The sequence below is a fragment of the Micropterus salmoides genome, unplaced genomic scaffold, assembly GCF_014851395.1.
Source record: "Micropterus salmoides isolate LMB-PRFRI ecotype aquatic unplaced genomic scaffold, ASM1485139v1 Ms_hic_scaffold_16, whole genome shotgun sequence".
In the NCBI taxonomy this organism is placed as follows: domain Eukaryota; kingdom Metazoa; phylum Chordata; class Actinopteri; order Centrarchiformes; family Centrarchidae; genus Micropterus; species Micropterus salmoides.
This window is the reverse complement of record NW_024040707.1, coordinates 24,279,705-24,294,786: the sequence shown is the minus strand read 5'-3', so window position 1 is coordinate 24,294,786 and position 15,082 is coordinate 24,279,705. Positions and strand designations below refer to the sequence as shown.

The 15,082-nt window shown below is 40.5% G+C and overlaps 1 protein-coding gene across 1 annotated transcript in view; it reads left to right on the top strand.

Moving 5' to 3' along the window:
- bsna (bassoon presynaptic cytomatrix protein a) overlaps positions 1 to 15,082 on the top strand; it is a 108,364-nt gene that overhangs the window by 81,347 nt on the left and 11,935 nt on the right. Inside the window, exons 11-12 of the mRNA XM_038721940.1 lie at positions 1,297 to 1,422; positions 2,968 to 3,012. Of these exons, the coding sequence (XP_038577868.1) occupies positions 1,297 to 1,422; positions 2,968 to 3,008 (167 nt within the window). The 3' untranslated portion in view covers positions 3,009 to 3,012. The remainder of the gene's footprint in view (positions 1 to 1,296; positions 1,423 to 2,967; positions 3,013 to 15,082) is intronic.

Here is a 15,082-nt window from a genome sequence, read left to right as displayed (position 1 = left end):
CAGGGTCTGTCAAAAATGGTGGAGTTGAGAGGGTCAGAGACTGGAGCCAGTGGTCTGAATTTCTGAAATGAGAAGTGAGAAAGTGAGTCAGTAATTGAATTTTTGTGACCTTGGATGCGAATGGCAGAGGATGATAAACTAGTGCTGGGCTGTAATTGCATTATATCTGGAAAATGCAACCGTCCTTTTGTTGTCTACGACATAATCAACAATTATGTTGATTATGTCTATGACAGTGCCGCTGTCCGAGTGCATTTCGTGGATTATGGGGGAAGGAGTGAGAGATGTCGTGGAGAAGTCAGTCTGCCCCCATGATGAAGAGGTTGTGTCTGTGAAATGTCTTCTGGCTTGGTCATCATTAAAAAAAAAGAAAAATAGATGCTGTTCCAGGAGCGTTACTGGTACAACAGTTTAGGTCCATCTTGCATGCTTTGTCATTCATAATGTGGTCGGGAGAGATGAAACAGAGGTGACTGTGGAAAAGAGGTGTAACAAGAAGTATCCACTTTAAGGGAAGCTATGGATGGCTTTGTTAAGGTGGCCTAGTAGCAAGAGAGTTGGCGTTTGGAGTATCTGTGAGCCAGAAGGAAATTTAAAATGAGAAAAAGTAAATTTCTTATTTCCTGGGAAGCAAGAATGCTAGGAAATTCCAGTGTTGTGCAAGGAACCAAAGTTTTTTCTTGAGAGAGAGGAACTCCAGGCTTGTGAAATGCAGAAGTCATGGTGTTGAGACCGTATGATAGAGATGTAGATGGTGGCGTAATGGTGAGAAAGTTATCTAGGAGATGGATCATGTACAGGAGTTTGTAGTTGTTTGTCAAAATTCAGCATTGTGCTTTGGATAAAGAGTTGAATATATTCAGACACAAGTCAGAAACACTGTATAGTAGTATGCACCCTTCCTTCAGGGTGGATGGGAAGGATTTTTAAGGCGCTTGTAATGTATGTGTTTGACAAGTTTTGGTATGTGTAGGAGGAATCTGGCATAACCTGCTATGCTTAGTAGAATTATGTGGACAAGTTGGTCTGGCATGAGCTCCGTCGCAGAGGGAACATGTGGGGAGAAATCAGCAGGTTGCTGAATCAGTAGACTGGAAAGGCAGAATTAGTGCAACTAAAGGATGACACATTTTTTTCTACTGCCCACCTCATTTGATTTACAAGTGATTTTTGGAAAGTGTAATGAAAAGACAACATTAATGAGCGCTCATTCCTCTTGTCCTCTGGATCATTTTCTGAACTTTCCTTCCCTCTCCTCTATCCTCTCATGCTGACCTCCTCTGTTTTTCTCTTCAGGCTCGAAAGCAGCTCCTAGGCCAGGAGGCAGTGCAGCAGCAGGTCAGCCTGGTATGGAGGGAGACAGCATGTTGTCCAAGATCCTGCCTGGAGGAGCCGCTGAGCAGGCTGGCAAACTGGGAGAAGGTACAGCACTTTTATACTTTTACTAAATAATAACCCAAAGAGAGATGCTGAACAACTACAAAGAAATACAAAATTACTACAAAGTGCTAATGACATACAAAACTACTACAAAGGGATGTAATGGAAATGATCATTCATGCTTTTATCACATCTTCCTCTTTACCTGCCTAAGCAAAACCTCAGCAACAGCAATTTGGCATCAATTTTAGCTTCAGTTTTAATGATGAGTCTGATTATCGTGCCGCCTTTCTAGAAAGCTTTCTTCAAAATGATTGGCCCGGGATAAAGATTTGAATGGAATAGCATGCCCATTAAATTCAATTAATCATCTTGACAATTAATATATACCCATTAATACATTGTCCGGGAAGTTTAAAGTGTCATATGGTTTGAGTAGTCTTTTGGTCATAAGATTTCGGTTTTCATGTTGTTCCCCATCTTCATCATCTGTTATTTCCATATAGACCTAACAGTGGTCCTGCCGCTCTTTGGCAGTTATTTTCTATCCTAACTTATTATAGGATTCAAAACTTAGGAAATTCTAAAGTAAGGATGGTTCTGTAATAGCTAAATCATACATCTCCTGTATATTTAACCTTTCAAAAAAAATTTAAATCACTGGGCATGTTTTAAAAGTTTGCTACTTTCCCCTCTGGTAAAGAAGGTGACATTAGCTGTAACAGTGATGGGACGTAAACGGCACCCGCCAATAAAACAAGAAGAACAGCAGCATGAGGGGTCCAGGATGGATGATGCATTGCTCTACAGAGTATTTCACTTGCACATTGCCCTAAAAATAACCGAAAAATATATATAATAGACGATATGCGAGTAAAGACTGCAACCTACAGTGATTCTTCTGCTTTAAGGGTTCTAATTATTGTCCGAAACTTTCCCTTATTATTTCCCTCATTTTCAAATCCAGGCACCTGCCTAAATTAGAGATCTACTAAAGCCCTACATTACCAGCAGGTATTTGAGGTCCTCTGATCAGCTTTTGCTGGTTGTTCTCCCTTAAGGTTTGAAACTAAATGACTGATGAGGTTGTGGCTCCTAAACTTCGGAACTCTCTCTAAAGATCTGTAGACACTGTGGACACATTAAAAAAGTATGTCTGTGAAGAGACAAGGAAAGACTTGAAATGATTACAAAGAGACATGAAACAAATACAGAGATACAAATCACCACTACAAAGACATGCAACATAGATGCATAACAACTATAGATGGACGCCAAATTACAAAGAAATGCAAGATTACTACAAAGAGACAAAACATCTACAAAGAACACAAAACAAGTGCCATATCCATGTAATAATATACATTATAAAGTCACTAATAGTAACTTGTTTTGTGTTTTCAAGTTACAGATCTATCAAAACGCATGCCTTCATCCTAACCCAAAGTATTTTATGTACTGCCCAATAAAAAGTAAACATCATCATTTGGAATGCAAACAATATTATACACAAATAATATTGTCTTGAGGTGTTCTCACCCCTCAGTAACATCTATTTAACCTCTTTTTTTGTCCATTTTCCTTCAGCTATCTCCGGCATTGGCAAGAAGTTCACCTCTTTCTTCTGAGGTGGTAAGATTAAGGTTATTTTCTTTCATTTCTTTCTCCTATGTTACCCAATGTAACCCACAGAAGCCAAAAGCACAGTAAGTTACCACATGTAACCAGGGCTGGCTCTGACAGTGTTGGAGGCCTAGGTGAGATATTATTTTGTAGAAATACAAGAGCATACATACTTCGACTGGCATGGGGTCCGAAACAGGTACTCTTCCAAAACAAGTCCATCTACTTTGATCAATACTACTCTCCTGAAATACAAATGAAAAGAGAGCTCGGGTCTATAATGTAATTAAGCAACTCAAGAGCAAGGGAATCCGTGCGAAATTCCCACACCCCACACAACTTAGGATGAGCCTGGAGACGGGAGAGAAGACATTCCCGACGCTGATGGATGCTGCCCCGACACTGAAGGAGCTGGGAATTGTTGTCCGGGTGGAGAAGAGAGAACAGCTAGAAAGAGTGCTGAGAGACGACTGGTGGCGGGAGGAGCACGCAGAGGAGACGCTTCACTCTTACTTGTGGTCTTTAATGCACTCTTTAAGGTGATGTCAGATAGATCTCTGTATACATTTGTGAATACTTGAGCTACTTGTAACCACATACTGTGCAACACTCTGAGTGGCTAATATAGTTAACAGAGTATAGGTACAGCTCATGGACGTTACCAGATTTGGAGTTAATATTCCTAAACCCAGACGGTTCAAAAGATGTTCATTTTGCAACGCACTCACCCAGCGGCTTACAGCAGGCAATAAGAGCCGTACTGGCACTTTGCCTTATTTATAACCCAGAGATAGCTTGTCACACATCTCTGCCCTGTTGTTATCGGGAACTGGTCCAAATACAACTAGTTGGTAATGTGGAAGTCGCCTATGTTGTTGTTTTCTTTGATATATTAGATATCCTAAGCTCTTTCGCTTGTTTTTCATTGACAGGCATAAAGATGATAAATTAAGGGGAAATCCAATATATCTTACAGTGACTAAACTTAAAAGGCAAATTCTGGAAAACAGCTTTGAGAAAAATAAAAACTGTGTTAGCTATAACATAAGTGGGATAAATAATCCTGTCAAGAGAATGAAACTCTTTGGTCAACTTAAGAATCTATGGTGCTCTATCGCACTGGTCCAAGAAACACAGCTGAGAGAGAACACCTAAAGCTGAAACATGAGTGGATAGATCATGTGTACAGTTCGTCCTCTAAAAATGGGAAGGTATGGGGAGTTGCTTATTCAGTAAGTCAGTGTACTACCACAATAAGGAGTTGATTCAAGATGACAACTGTCGATATGTGATGGTTGTGGGCACAATAGAGGGTGTTAGTGTGACTATATTGAATATATATGCCCCCAATAAAGACTGCCCTCATTTTTTTAAGAAACTGGCTTCTATTCTGGCAGATAAAGGTAAAGGCATAATTTTAAAGGGGGGGGGGGGGGGATTTAACTGTATACTTGACATGGAATTGAATGGATTACCTATAGATATTGGGCCTAAACCTAAGAAAAGTACTACATTAGGGGCGATGATGGATGTGATAGGGCTCGCAGATGTCTGGCGCTCTCACCACCCCAGAGAAAGAGAATTCACATTTATGTCTCATGTGCATGGGAGCTAGTCTAAAATAGATTTCTTTGGTATTTCAAAATCAGACCTATACAGAGTGAAGCCTAGGATCAAATGAACACTTCAAATACTGGAGACTTAATGTCTCACTACTGACAGACCATTTGCTCCGACAACAAATATAGAGATGGTTGACTGATTATTTGAATTTAAATGATAATGAGACTGTCTCTCTCTCTATAGTATGGGAAGAGGCCAAAGCTGTAATGAGAGGGCAAATAATAGCAATATCCTCCAGGGTGAAGAAACAAAGGCTACAGGACCAACAGAAACTCGAAACAAAAATGGAGAAATTACAAAGAGAGCATAAACAAACGAGAGACAAAATACACTTATATTATTTCAAGTAGCCAAACAGGACCTAGATAATTAAATTCAATTTAGCTTTATTGGCATGAATGTATAACAATATTGCAAAAGCATCATACAAACTACATAAGAACAACCAACCCCATACATTTAAGCTGCTCACCTATAAAGGTGGAGGGAGCGCTTAGATTCACTAGCAGAAAAAATTATGAACAAGGGAACAGAGCTAGGGCTGCTCGCCTTTCAACTTTGCAAAACGCCCAGTCAAGCCGAGTGGTACCAAAGATGAGACATACCATAACCAACCAGCCAGTTTCACAACCCAAAGAAAATGCAGATACCTTCGCCGCATACTATACAACCCTGTATGGCATTCAAGATTTAGACAATAAGATGGAAAAGATACAAGATTTTTAGGACCCCTTAATATAATAAAAGAGAGCAGTGACTTAACTAGTATTATAGCTAAAAGAATACAAGAATATATAAAAAAATAATAATAATAGTGAAACCAGATCAAACTGGATTTATTGAGGATCGCCAGGGCACTAATATTATCAGGAGGGTGCTAAACCTACAATAACTAGCCACAGCCAGTAAACAAACATCAATGCTCTTCAGCTTAGACGCAGAGAACGCGTTTGATAGGGTGGATTGGATGTATCTGCAGCAAACATTGATAAAAATGGGTTTTGGGGACATATTTGTCAAATGGATTACACTGTTATCAGAATAGGTCAGGGTGAATGGATACTACTCAGAATTTTTTAAGCTCAGGAGAGGGACAAGACAGGGGGATCTCTTATCTTTTAGTTATGTTTGCCCTCAGTATTGAGCCCCTGGCGGAAGCTGTTAGACAGAGTCCACAGATCCATGGTATAATGGACAAAAGAGGGATCCAGCACAAGATAGCATTATTTGCGGATGACATTTTAGTACTTTTGCAAAATCTCCTGTCCTCAATCGCTGCACTTCTAAGATGTCTGCACGAATATGGTCCAATCTCATGCTACAAAGTTAGAGATGGGATGTTCTCCCACTTTCCTTACTTGGTAGAATAGAAGCAGTGAAAATGAGTGTGCTGCCGAGGCTTCTGTATTTATTTCTATCTCTGCTTGTATGGGCTTCCATGTCTACTTTTACCCTGTTAGATAAAGTCATAGCTAGGTTTGTTGGCAAAATAAAAGACCTAGAGTAAGAGTAAAAGTGCTATGCTCACCGAAGGACAGGGGAGGCCTCTCTCTCCGAAATCTGAAACATTATTGGGCGTCCCAGCTTATTGCTGAGCACTATTAGCCAGCTCTTTTAGGGCAGTGAATTGAAATCCTTTTCTCAACTAGATAACCAATTCACACTGCCCTCAAAGAATTCATAACCTACAAATAAGACACTACATTCAAATCCATATAGAATGGGATAAGGTTAAAAGAGATCCGACAGGTATTGAACGATATTTTATTATGGTAATTGACCCTTCGCTAAGCCACGCCCCCCTTAGTTACTGTTACTTTTGGCGCTGCCACTGTCTATTACTGCACTCCCCGGAGAAATATTGTCAAATTAGTTGGAAAAAGCGATTTCAGAAAGAAGCAGTTGCATTATAGATTTGAAGGTTGTATTCAGGCTGTCAAACTGACTCAAACAGACGAGAAAAAAAAAAGAAAGATGAAGCTAAAGCCTACCGATCACACAGTACAAATGAACCACTGCATCCCCAGACGATTGAGACAAAAGACAACGATATGAACGATCAACACTGTTCCTGTAAAGCTGGGTAGGCCTCTATTCATTATTACAGTAATTAAAAGCAGAACACTAGGGCTTTATTACGTTCCATTGAGTAGGAAGTTAGCTAGCTAACATTACATTAGAAACGATCCACAGCCAACATTCTGGATATTATTTTATTTATTTTGGAAAGAGAATAAATCGTACTTCTCCTTTCAATCTCTCTGGGTAGTGACTGTACAATTGACTATTACAAGCGCCCCAGGAACCACGTTTGACCACTTCTTAGAAAAATACAGCCAAAAAAAGCTAGAAAACAACTCTTTTTGCATTAGAGTCAATGGAGCGCAGCCATGAAAGTGTCGGACCTCAGTTAGAGTGAGTTCTATACTGCGCTGTGATTGGTCAGCAGTGTATTTGGGGCGTGGCTTAGCGAAGGGTCAATTGAAGTCTACCAATGAGGAAAGCAACTGCACCAACAAAACTCCGAGATGGACTCAGAGACTGAAACAAACTTGTGTAATGGAGTACTTGACGACAAAAAAGATGGACTCTGAACATCTATCACTTGGTGCTTGGAAAAAAGAATAAAGAATGAGAAGCCCTCTGTCAAGGAATGTTTGATGTTTGTTGTTATTGAAACTCAAAATAAAGTTCCAAAACAGAAATGTAAGAGCATAGGTTTTATTTGGACACTGGAGGTGACATTTATTAAGTGCAGAAAAATCTGAGCATTAAACACTTAATTTCCTGCATTCTGAAAAAATCCTGCACCAGTTTCTGCCTTTTATTCATCAATTTATGGTGGAAATGTCTATATTTATATAAAGGGAAATACAACATTCCGGCGGCAAGTAAAATTCAATATATAAAAAAAATTATAGAATATAATGCTGTTAGGCTCTCAGGCATTCTGTACCTATTGCTTTTAAAATATGTTTTATCCTGTAGATCAACTTTTCTTTCAACTTGATGATTTAGTCTTCCATCATCTTTTGTTTGGTGAAAAAAAACTTTAAATGTGCAGACCTGGCACCTTTTTACCTCAAGGATAAAGTATTTCATTTTTATACAGTCATAAGCTTCTGGACTTTAATAGCTCCTCTGTTTCAGCATGTTTTCTGCTCATGTTGAAAGCTTTATCCACATACAAAACCTTACATATCTGTTCTCTGACATGTTGAGAAAAAAGTAATATTTCAAGACTAACATCGTCATTTAATGACAATTCATAATATTTTATTACCTGCCATATACTTTATTGCTTGGCTGATATAGTCAGACCATCCTACAGACAGACACAGAATTGGATGAGACAAGCAGGTGGAAATCAAAACTAACTGAAAACACTTGTGATCAAAAAAAAAAAAGAAAAAAAAAAAGAAAATCCAGTTCACAGTCCCAGACACAGGAAGTTTGTCATTTTTTCCATTTTTGTATTGCAAAACTTACATTTTGTATAACCTTGTCATTTACAAGTGTCTTCATCATTTCAAATATTACGACTATCACAAACTGGCTGCGACTCACAGCCTATGTTCACAGCCCGAGGTGGGTGCACTTGGTTACTATTATCACGGCGTACGGTGTCACATCAGCCAGGTGGAGCTGATTCGTGCAAAGATGAAAACTTTCTCTTTTGCGGCACCTCCCTGACATTTTGCGCCCTAGGCAACCCATATGTCGCCTATACCACGGGATGGCCCTGCGTGGACCAGAAAGCTTACCAATCCTACCTCTAAGCGTGGATTTGTCAGGGTTTGGTGTGTAGGGAAGGTTAAGCAGGATGGTGGACCCAAATGCAGGACACAGGGTGGAGCAGGTACAGTTCAAAAAGGTTTATTGTGGCAAACAAAAGGCGAGCACACTTACTGGCAGAGTGGCTGAGATACATCCAATGAATAAACAATCCAAATGAAACAGGTAATCCAAACAGGAACCAATCCAAGACAGACAGACAGGACAGAGACGAGACAAGCACAAAGCTACACATGACAGAGTATATACATGACCGGACACAGACTGAAGAAACGAAAGTATATATACACACATGGGTTAACGAGCTAGGAGGGGGATCCTCAGGTGAAAGACATGAGGGACTAATCAAGCACACAGACAGATAGAGTGACAGCAGGGGAAACTGAGAGACAGGCAGGCAGGCAGGCAGAGACAACAGGGGGGGAACAGATAGGCAGGCAGGTAGAGACAGCAAAATAAATAACCAACACAGACAGAACACATGTTACAAAATACCAGACAAGAATCAAACTTCAGACAATGACTGAAACCGATGTAAACAGACAAACACCGACTAACTATAACACAGGGATCATAACAGACAAAACCTAAACGAGAACACAGAGTACAGAGCAGACTAAACCAAAATAATGCAGACATGAACTAAGGCACAGGACTAGGAACACTGACATGGAACCAAAACCCAGACTCCCCAACAAGACACACAGACAGGATCGTGACAGGATTTGAGGTGTGTGAACTGGAAATACTTTAAAGGTTCAGTGTGAAAGTTTTAGTGACATCTACTGGTGAGCGTTGCAATTTGCTACAAAGTACATATACATTTTTTAATACAAATTCTGAAAGTAAGCATTATTGGTCACTTGATAGGCACACTGTCTTGTTATCGTCACGCTGTTAGCAGTAAAAATACATATGTTTTTTCCACCAGGGCAGTAAAATGTGAAGTTTTGCTGGCTGATTTGAGCATCCTTGCTGTAAAATTTATTTTACAGCAAGGCAAATTTGCCAATAATATTGATCAGCTGTTTGTCTCGTGAACGTAACCAGCACATTTCCAAAACACAGCGATGGAGAATAACGTTACAAGAAATTACATTTCTACTACATATTTTACAACAGTGACAAGAAAAACATTTTACTTCTCTCATATGCCCATCTTCCAGTTAAAGCTCACAAACAATGTTTTTTATTTGGACTAACTTACCTATTCAGCAGAAAACTTAAGCACCGCTTTGAAAACATCTGTCTCGCATCAGTGCCTTCAAATCTGGGAAAAGCCAAAACGATTATATCCTTGATTTCTGCCATCATCTGTCCTTACTTTGTCTGGTTTAATCTTGTTTTCACTTCTTTGGTAACAAAGTTTCACGCTCCGTCTGTTCATGCTAAATAATGCGTGTTCCTCCATTTGTCCATATTTCAATTTAAAAAATTTGACTCAGTACCATGGACTAGGTCCAGTACATGGAACAATGGATCTAGTGTCCGTGACGTCCCCTGTTGGTTTCTGAAGAGCCGTTTTGAAACTCTTTTTCGGCGGGGCTGGCTGTCAACATCATGGCAGCGTGTCACCGCGCATCACTCCCGGATAACCAAAAATGGGCAAAGAGGCGGGTCATGGGTGGTTGCTGAAACCACGCCCGCCTAGCTTGATGTGACCGAGTTAGCTCAGGCTAAGGAGCTAATGCTATATGCTACCCTGCGTTAGCATAAGTACCTTCTACCCGGGGCTTGTCTGGTTGGCGTTTGGTAGCCTGTGGCCGCATCATTACCAGCTTATAATGTTACTGGCGGTAAGTTAACCTGAAACTATACAACAACACTTAAAGTAACTATTTCTTTGTTATTTAAGTTATACTACACAAGGCTTAAAATGCTTCACCTTTTTTTTATATATTAATCTGGGAATTTGCCACACTAGATTATGTGGAGAATAATGTTAACATTTAACATTACCATGGATCAGCTTTTAACATTATGGCTGCTTGACATTTGACAGCTGATATAATAGCCTGGCTTCAAAGGACAACACAAAAACATATTGTTGACTATTGTTATTGACTGTATATTGAGGTGTTGCTCTCTTGTTCCATTTTCTCTCGAATATGTCACATAATAGTACTGTCACCCAAAGTGAGGCATCTTTTATAGTTAAGTTTATATTTTACATTAACTACCTTCAACATTTATTACTCATTTATTTGCCTTCCTTAGTCACAGTGTGGAGCAGATGTCCCACCTGGTGCCAGAGAGCTGCAGAGATGGTGCGGACTTGGAAAGGCCTTCTCCCCTTCTATTCACTTTTACATTTAGTTTCAAATTTAATTGATGCGTCAGCGTCTGTGCCTACCTGTCTGAGGTTCTGTTTGAGTTTTAAAGTTTTTAAGTCTCAAGTTGTATTATTAGTCTCAAGTTTGGAATGCATTTATTGTATATAGTTAGACTTTTATGTTACCCTTAAGGAGGATGTCTGACGGCTCTCTGATAAACTCCAACAAAGGGACTCGCTCCTGTCCCGCTTTAAGACCCATCTCCCATTGCTATCTAACTTCGTGATGACAGAGGACTCACGAATGTTAACCTCACAAGACACCCTCTAGGACACGTCACTGTGTGACTGTCTGCTCAACACTACTAGGGTCATTAGAGGGTCTCCCAACGGGGCTGCCTCTCCACCTCACCTGTGCCTCTCCAACCGCTTTGCGGCTGTGGTGGCTGACGGTGATCAGATGCACTCTGTTGATTTGCTCGGCTAAGATACCCCACCTCGCCCAGCACAGACCAGACCACGGCGCAGAGTGAAACTGCAGCTCCCTCTCCACTCAGCGATGCTGTTGCCTTCCCTCCACTGGTGGCTGACAGCGCCTAGACGTCTGGCCAAACAACGGGCAAGCCTCATCAACCTTCATCTGGCTCTGCAACTTCCGTTTCTCTCTCCAAATCCTGAAGGAGGCGGTGCTACAGCGATCCGGGGGTCTTCCTCACCCGGAGGGTAATCGCCCTACCAGGTCTGATGCAGCTGCCGCTGCTTCCCGCTGCATTTGCTGTGTAGTTTTGCATGTCCGAGCAAATGATGTAGCTCGGGGTACCTCGGAATTGACAAAAAGGGACTTTTAAAGTTCTTAAACGGCCAAACTGCCAAACAGTTCATAAACCCACGCATTGTTTCAACCATACCCTTGACCTAGTATTAACATATGGTATTGAAATTGAAAAATTGTTGGTGTTTCCTCATAATTCCGTTCTATCTGACCACTATCTATTATCTTTTGAGTTCCAATTGTTGAACTTAAAGCCACCAAGCAAATACTCCTATACTAGAACCCTATGTGATGGTGCTGTGGTTACGTTTAAGGATTCAATTGCATTAGTGTGACTCAATTCCGTGTTTCATAATACCTCCTATAGACTCATATGCTAACGTCAGTCCCTCACCAATTGATACTTAACAAATCGATCATCTATCAATAATAGCACTACAGGTCTGCTCTGAATGACACTTGACACCGTTGCTCCTTTGAAAAAGAAACTGATTAAACACAGAAGACTAGCTCCATGGTACAACAGCCAAACACGCAGGTTAAAGAGAGCATCACAGAAACTTGAGAGGAAATGTCATCTTAAACATCAAGAAGATTCTCATTCAATGTGGCAGGATAGTTTGAAAATGTATATGGACTTTTTTGCTACCATCAACCTTCACCAACTTACTTCAGTTGTGTTCTCGTCCAAACCAACGACCTGCCTCACAGACCCCATCCCAACCAAACTACCCAAAGAGGTTTTGCCCTCAGCTGGCACTTCTTTGTTAAATATTATCAACCTTCTTGACAACAGGCTGTGTACCTCAGTTTTTTAAGGAAATGGTTATTAAACCACTTTTTCAAAAGCCTGCTCTTGATCCAGGGGTTTTAGACAGTTACAGACCAATATCTAACCTTCCTTTCATATCCAAGATCCTTGAAAAAACTGTGGCAAATGTACTCTTTGAATTTTTGTATAGCACCAACCAATTCAAAATATTTCAGTCAGGTTTCAGAATGCATCATAGTAAAAAGACAACACTGGTAAAAATCTCTAATGATCTTTTAACTGCATCAGATAAGGGAATAGTCTCTGTATTGGTCTTGTTAGATCTAATAGCGGCATTTGATACAATTGATCACCATATTTTATTACAGGGACTTGATCGCTATTAAAGGAACTGCTTTAAGCTGGTTTAAACACCCAGTTTGTACATGTAAACAATGAGTTCTGTCTGCACAGCAGAGGCACCCATGGAGTTCCACAAGGTTCAGTCCTTGAACCTATATTATTCACTTTATATATGCTTCCGCTACGTAATATTGTTAGGAACCACAGTATAAATTTCCATTGTTATGCTGATGATACTTTTCTATCAGACCTGACAAAACCAACAAGTTAGCTAGGCTTCAAATATGCATCAAGGATGTGAAGACCTGGATGTCTTATAACTTCTTGATGCTGAATTCTGAAAAACTGACGTTGTAGTACTTGGATCCAAACACCTCCGAGACACATTTTCTGCAGACATAGTTGCATTGAATGGACTCCAGCACCACCATGAGGAATCTGGGAGTTATTTTTGATCAAGACATGTCTTTTAATTCACACATAAAGCAAACTACAAGGACCGCCTATTTTCACCTTCGCAATATTAGAAACCTTCTGCAACGTGATGATACAGAGAAACTTGTCCATGCATTTGTTTCCTCAAGGCTTGACTACTGTAACTCTGTGCTTTCAAGCTGCTCAAAAAAGTCTTTCCAGTTAATACAAAACGCTGCTGCATGCATACTGACTAGAACTAGCAGGAGAGATCATATCACCCCTGTTTTAGTAACTTTGTACTGGCTCCCGGTAAAATAGAGAATTGATTTTAAAATGCTTCTTACATAAAAAGCCCTTAATATCGTTAATATCGGCTAAAAACCTTTCTTTTTAGTAAAGCTTTTAGTTAGGAATGTATTTTCTTTATTTTGTGAGGCTATGGTATTTTATGAATGTTTATACAGTGTAATTGTTTTTTATCTTTTTTTATCCGATTCTGCAATCTTTATGTGTCTCTGTTTTCTGTAAAGTGTACTGGGACCACACAGATGGTGATTTTACACTTGACTTAAATGTTGTCCATAGGTGTTTTTTTTTTTGCACATTTAAAAAATATATATATTATGGTTCAAATGCTATAAATTCTCTATATTTGCACTGATTTTGTCTTTACTACTGACTGAAAATGTTAAATTTCACACTCAAGTTAATTATACAACACAGATAAAATATCAAACAATAAAGCTAAACTCTTACTAAGAGAGAGAAGTCTAGAATAAGTTGAAAAGTGAAAATGCTTCCTTGTTTGCTGCTCTGTTTTAAGTCTAGTTTATACACAGAACAATGTGCACACATCTGAACCAACCTGTGGGTAAGGGCTGAAACAAAGAATGACCTGGACAGATTAATAATGAATCCAACTAGGTGGTATCATTAATTGTGACGATGCAAACAATCAGGTCTCAGAGCTGATCGAATTCACCTGTGGTAAATAGGTTCATCTGTAGCTACCTGTCAGAAGCTCCGTCTTAAACCTGACTCTTATCCAGTTTTAATCCACACTTTTTCGTTACATTATTTATATCCTTTTTATTTTACTTAAGTTTTTAACTTAAGTTTTACGTGGGTTAAGGATTTTAGTCATCCAACATGGATTTTAAGCCAGATGACCGTAAAAACGCTATCAACGCTACTGATCACAATAAAGCTCCGGCGACTAACATCATGCTAGCCGAGATAACTCTGCTCCATGAGGACTGCACACTCCTTAAGAAAGCGAACAAAAAGATTGCTTACCTTATGGAAGACATCCGACGACTTTCAGAGGAACTCAAAGAGAAAGATTCCCTGCTGACTGGCTTTATGGATGTGGCTTCAGTACAAGCCAAACAGATTGTTTCTCTTAGCGCAACCGCTAACTTCCAGGACACCATGCTATGGGACCCCTCTACCCTTCCAAGGCTTTCCTCCTGCTCGACTCCGAAGCATCAGTCAACCTGGGCTGAAGTGGTGGTCCGTGGCTGCAAGAGAGGCTTGGAAGGGGCTGCCTCTCCTCCTCACATCGGCCTCTCCAACCGCTATGCAGCCCTGTCTGACGACACATCCAGAGGATGCACCTGTGGCTTCGAGTCTCCCTGATACGGATCCCTTTCGGCGGATAGTGCCTGCCGACACTGTTGCATCTCCTCCACCGGCTACATCTCCTGCACTTGCGGCAAACGGTGATCGGCTTGGGCTGCCGGTCTGCCGCTGGGCCTGATCGGCGGCCTTCATCCCGGTCAAAAACCGGGCCGTCTCTACCCTGCACCGTCGGGTAGCCCTTCTCTCAGGTTTGTTACTGCTACTCCAATACAACACTCGACAGCTCACACACTCCATCCTCAGTCCGCACGCAGTGTTGAAGCAGATTCTGCTCAGTCCTGCTCTGGAACCCCACAACCGGTATCTCCTCATACCCTTTTCTCCCCAACCACACTAATAATTGGTGACTCCATAACCAGAAACATTAGTTTCTTTAACGCTACCACTCACTGCTTCCCCGGTGCCACCACGCTGACATTTCAAAAAAAAAATTTTTTAATATTCA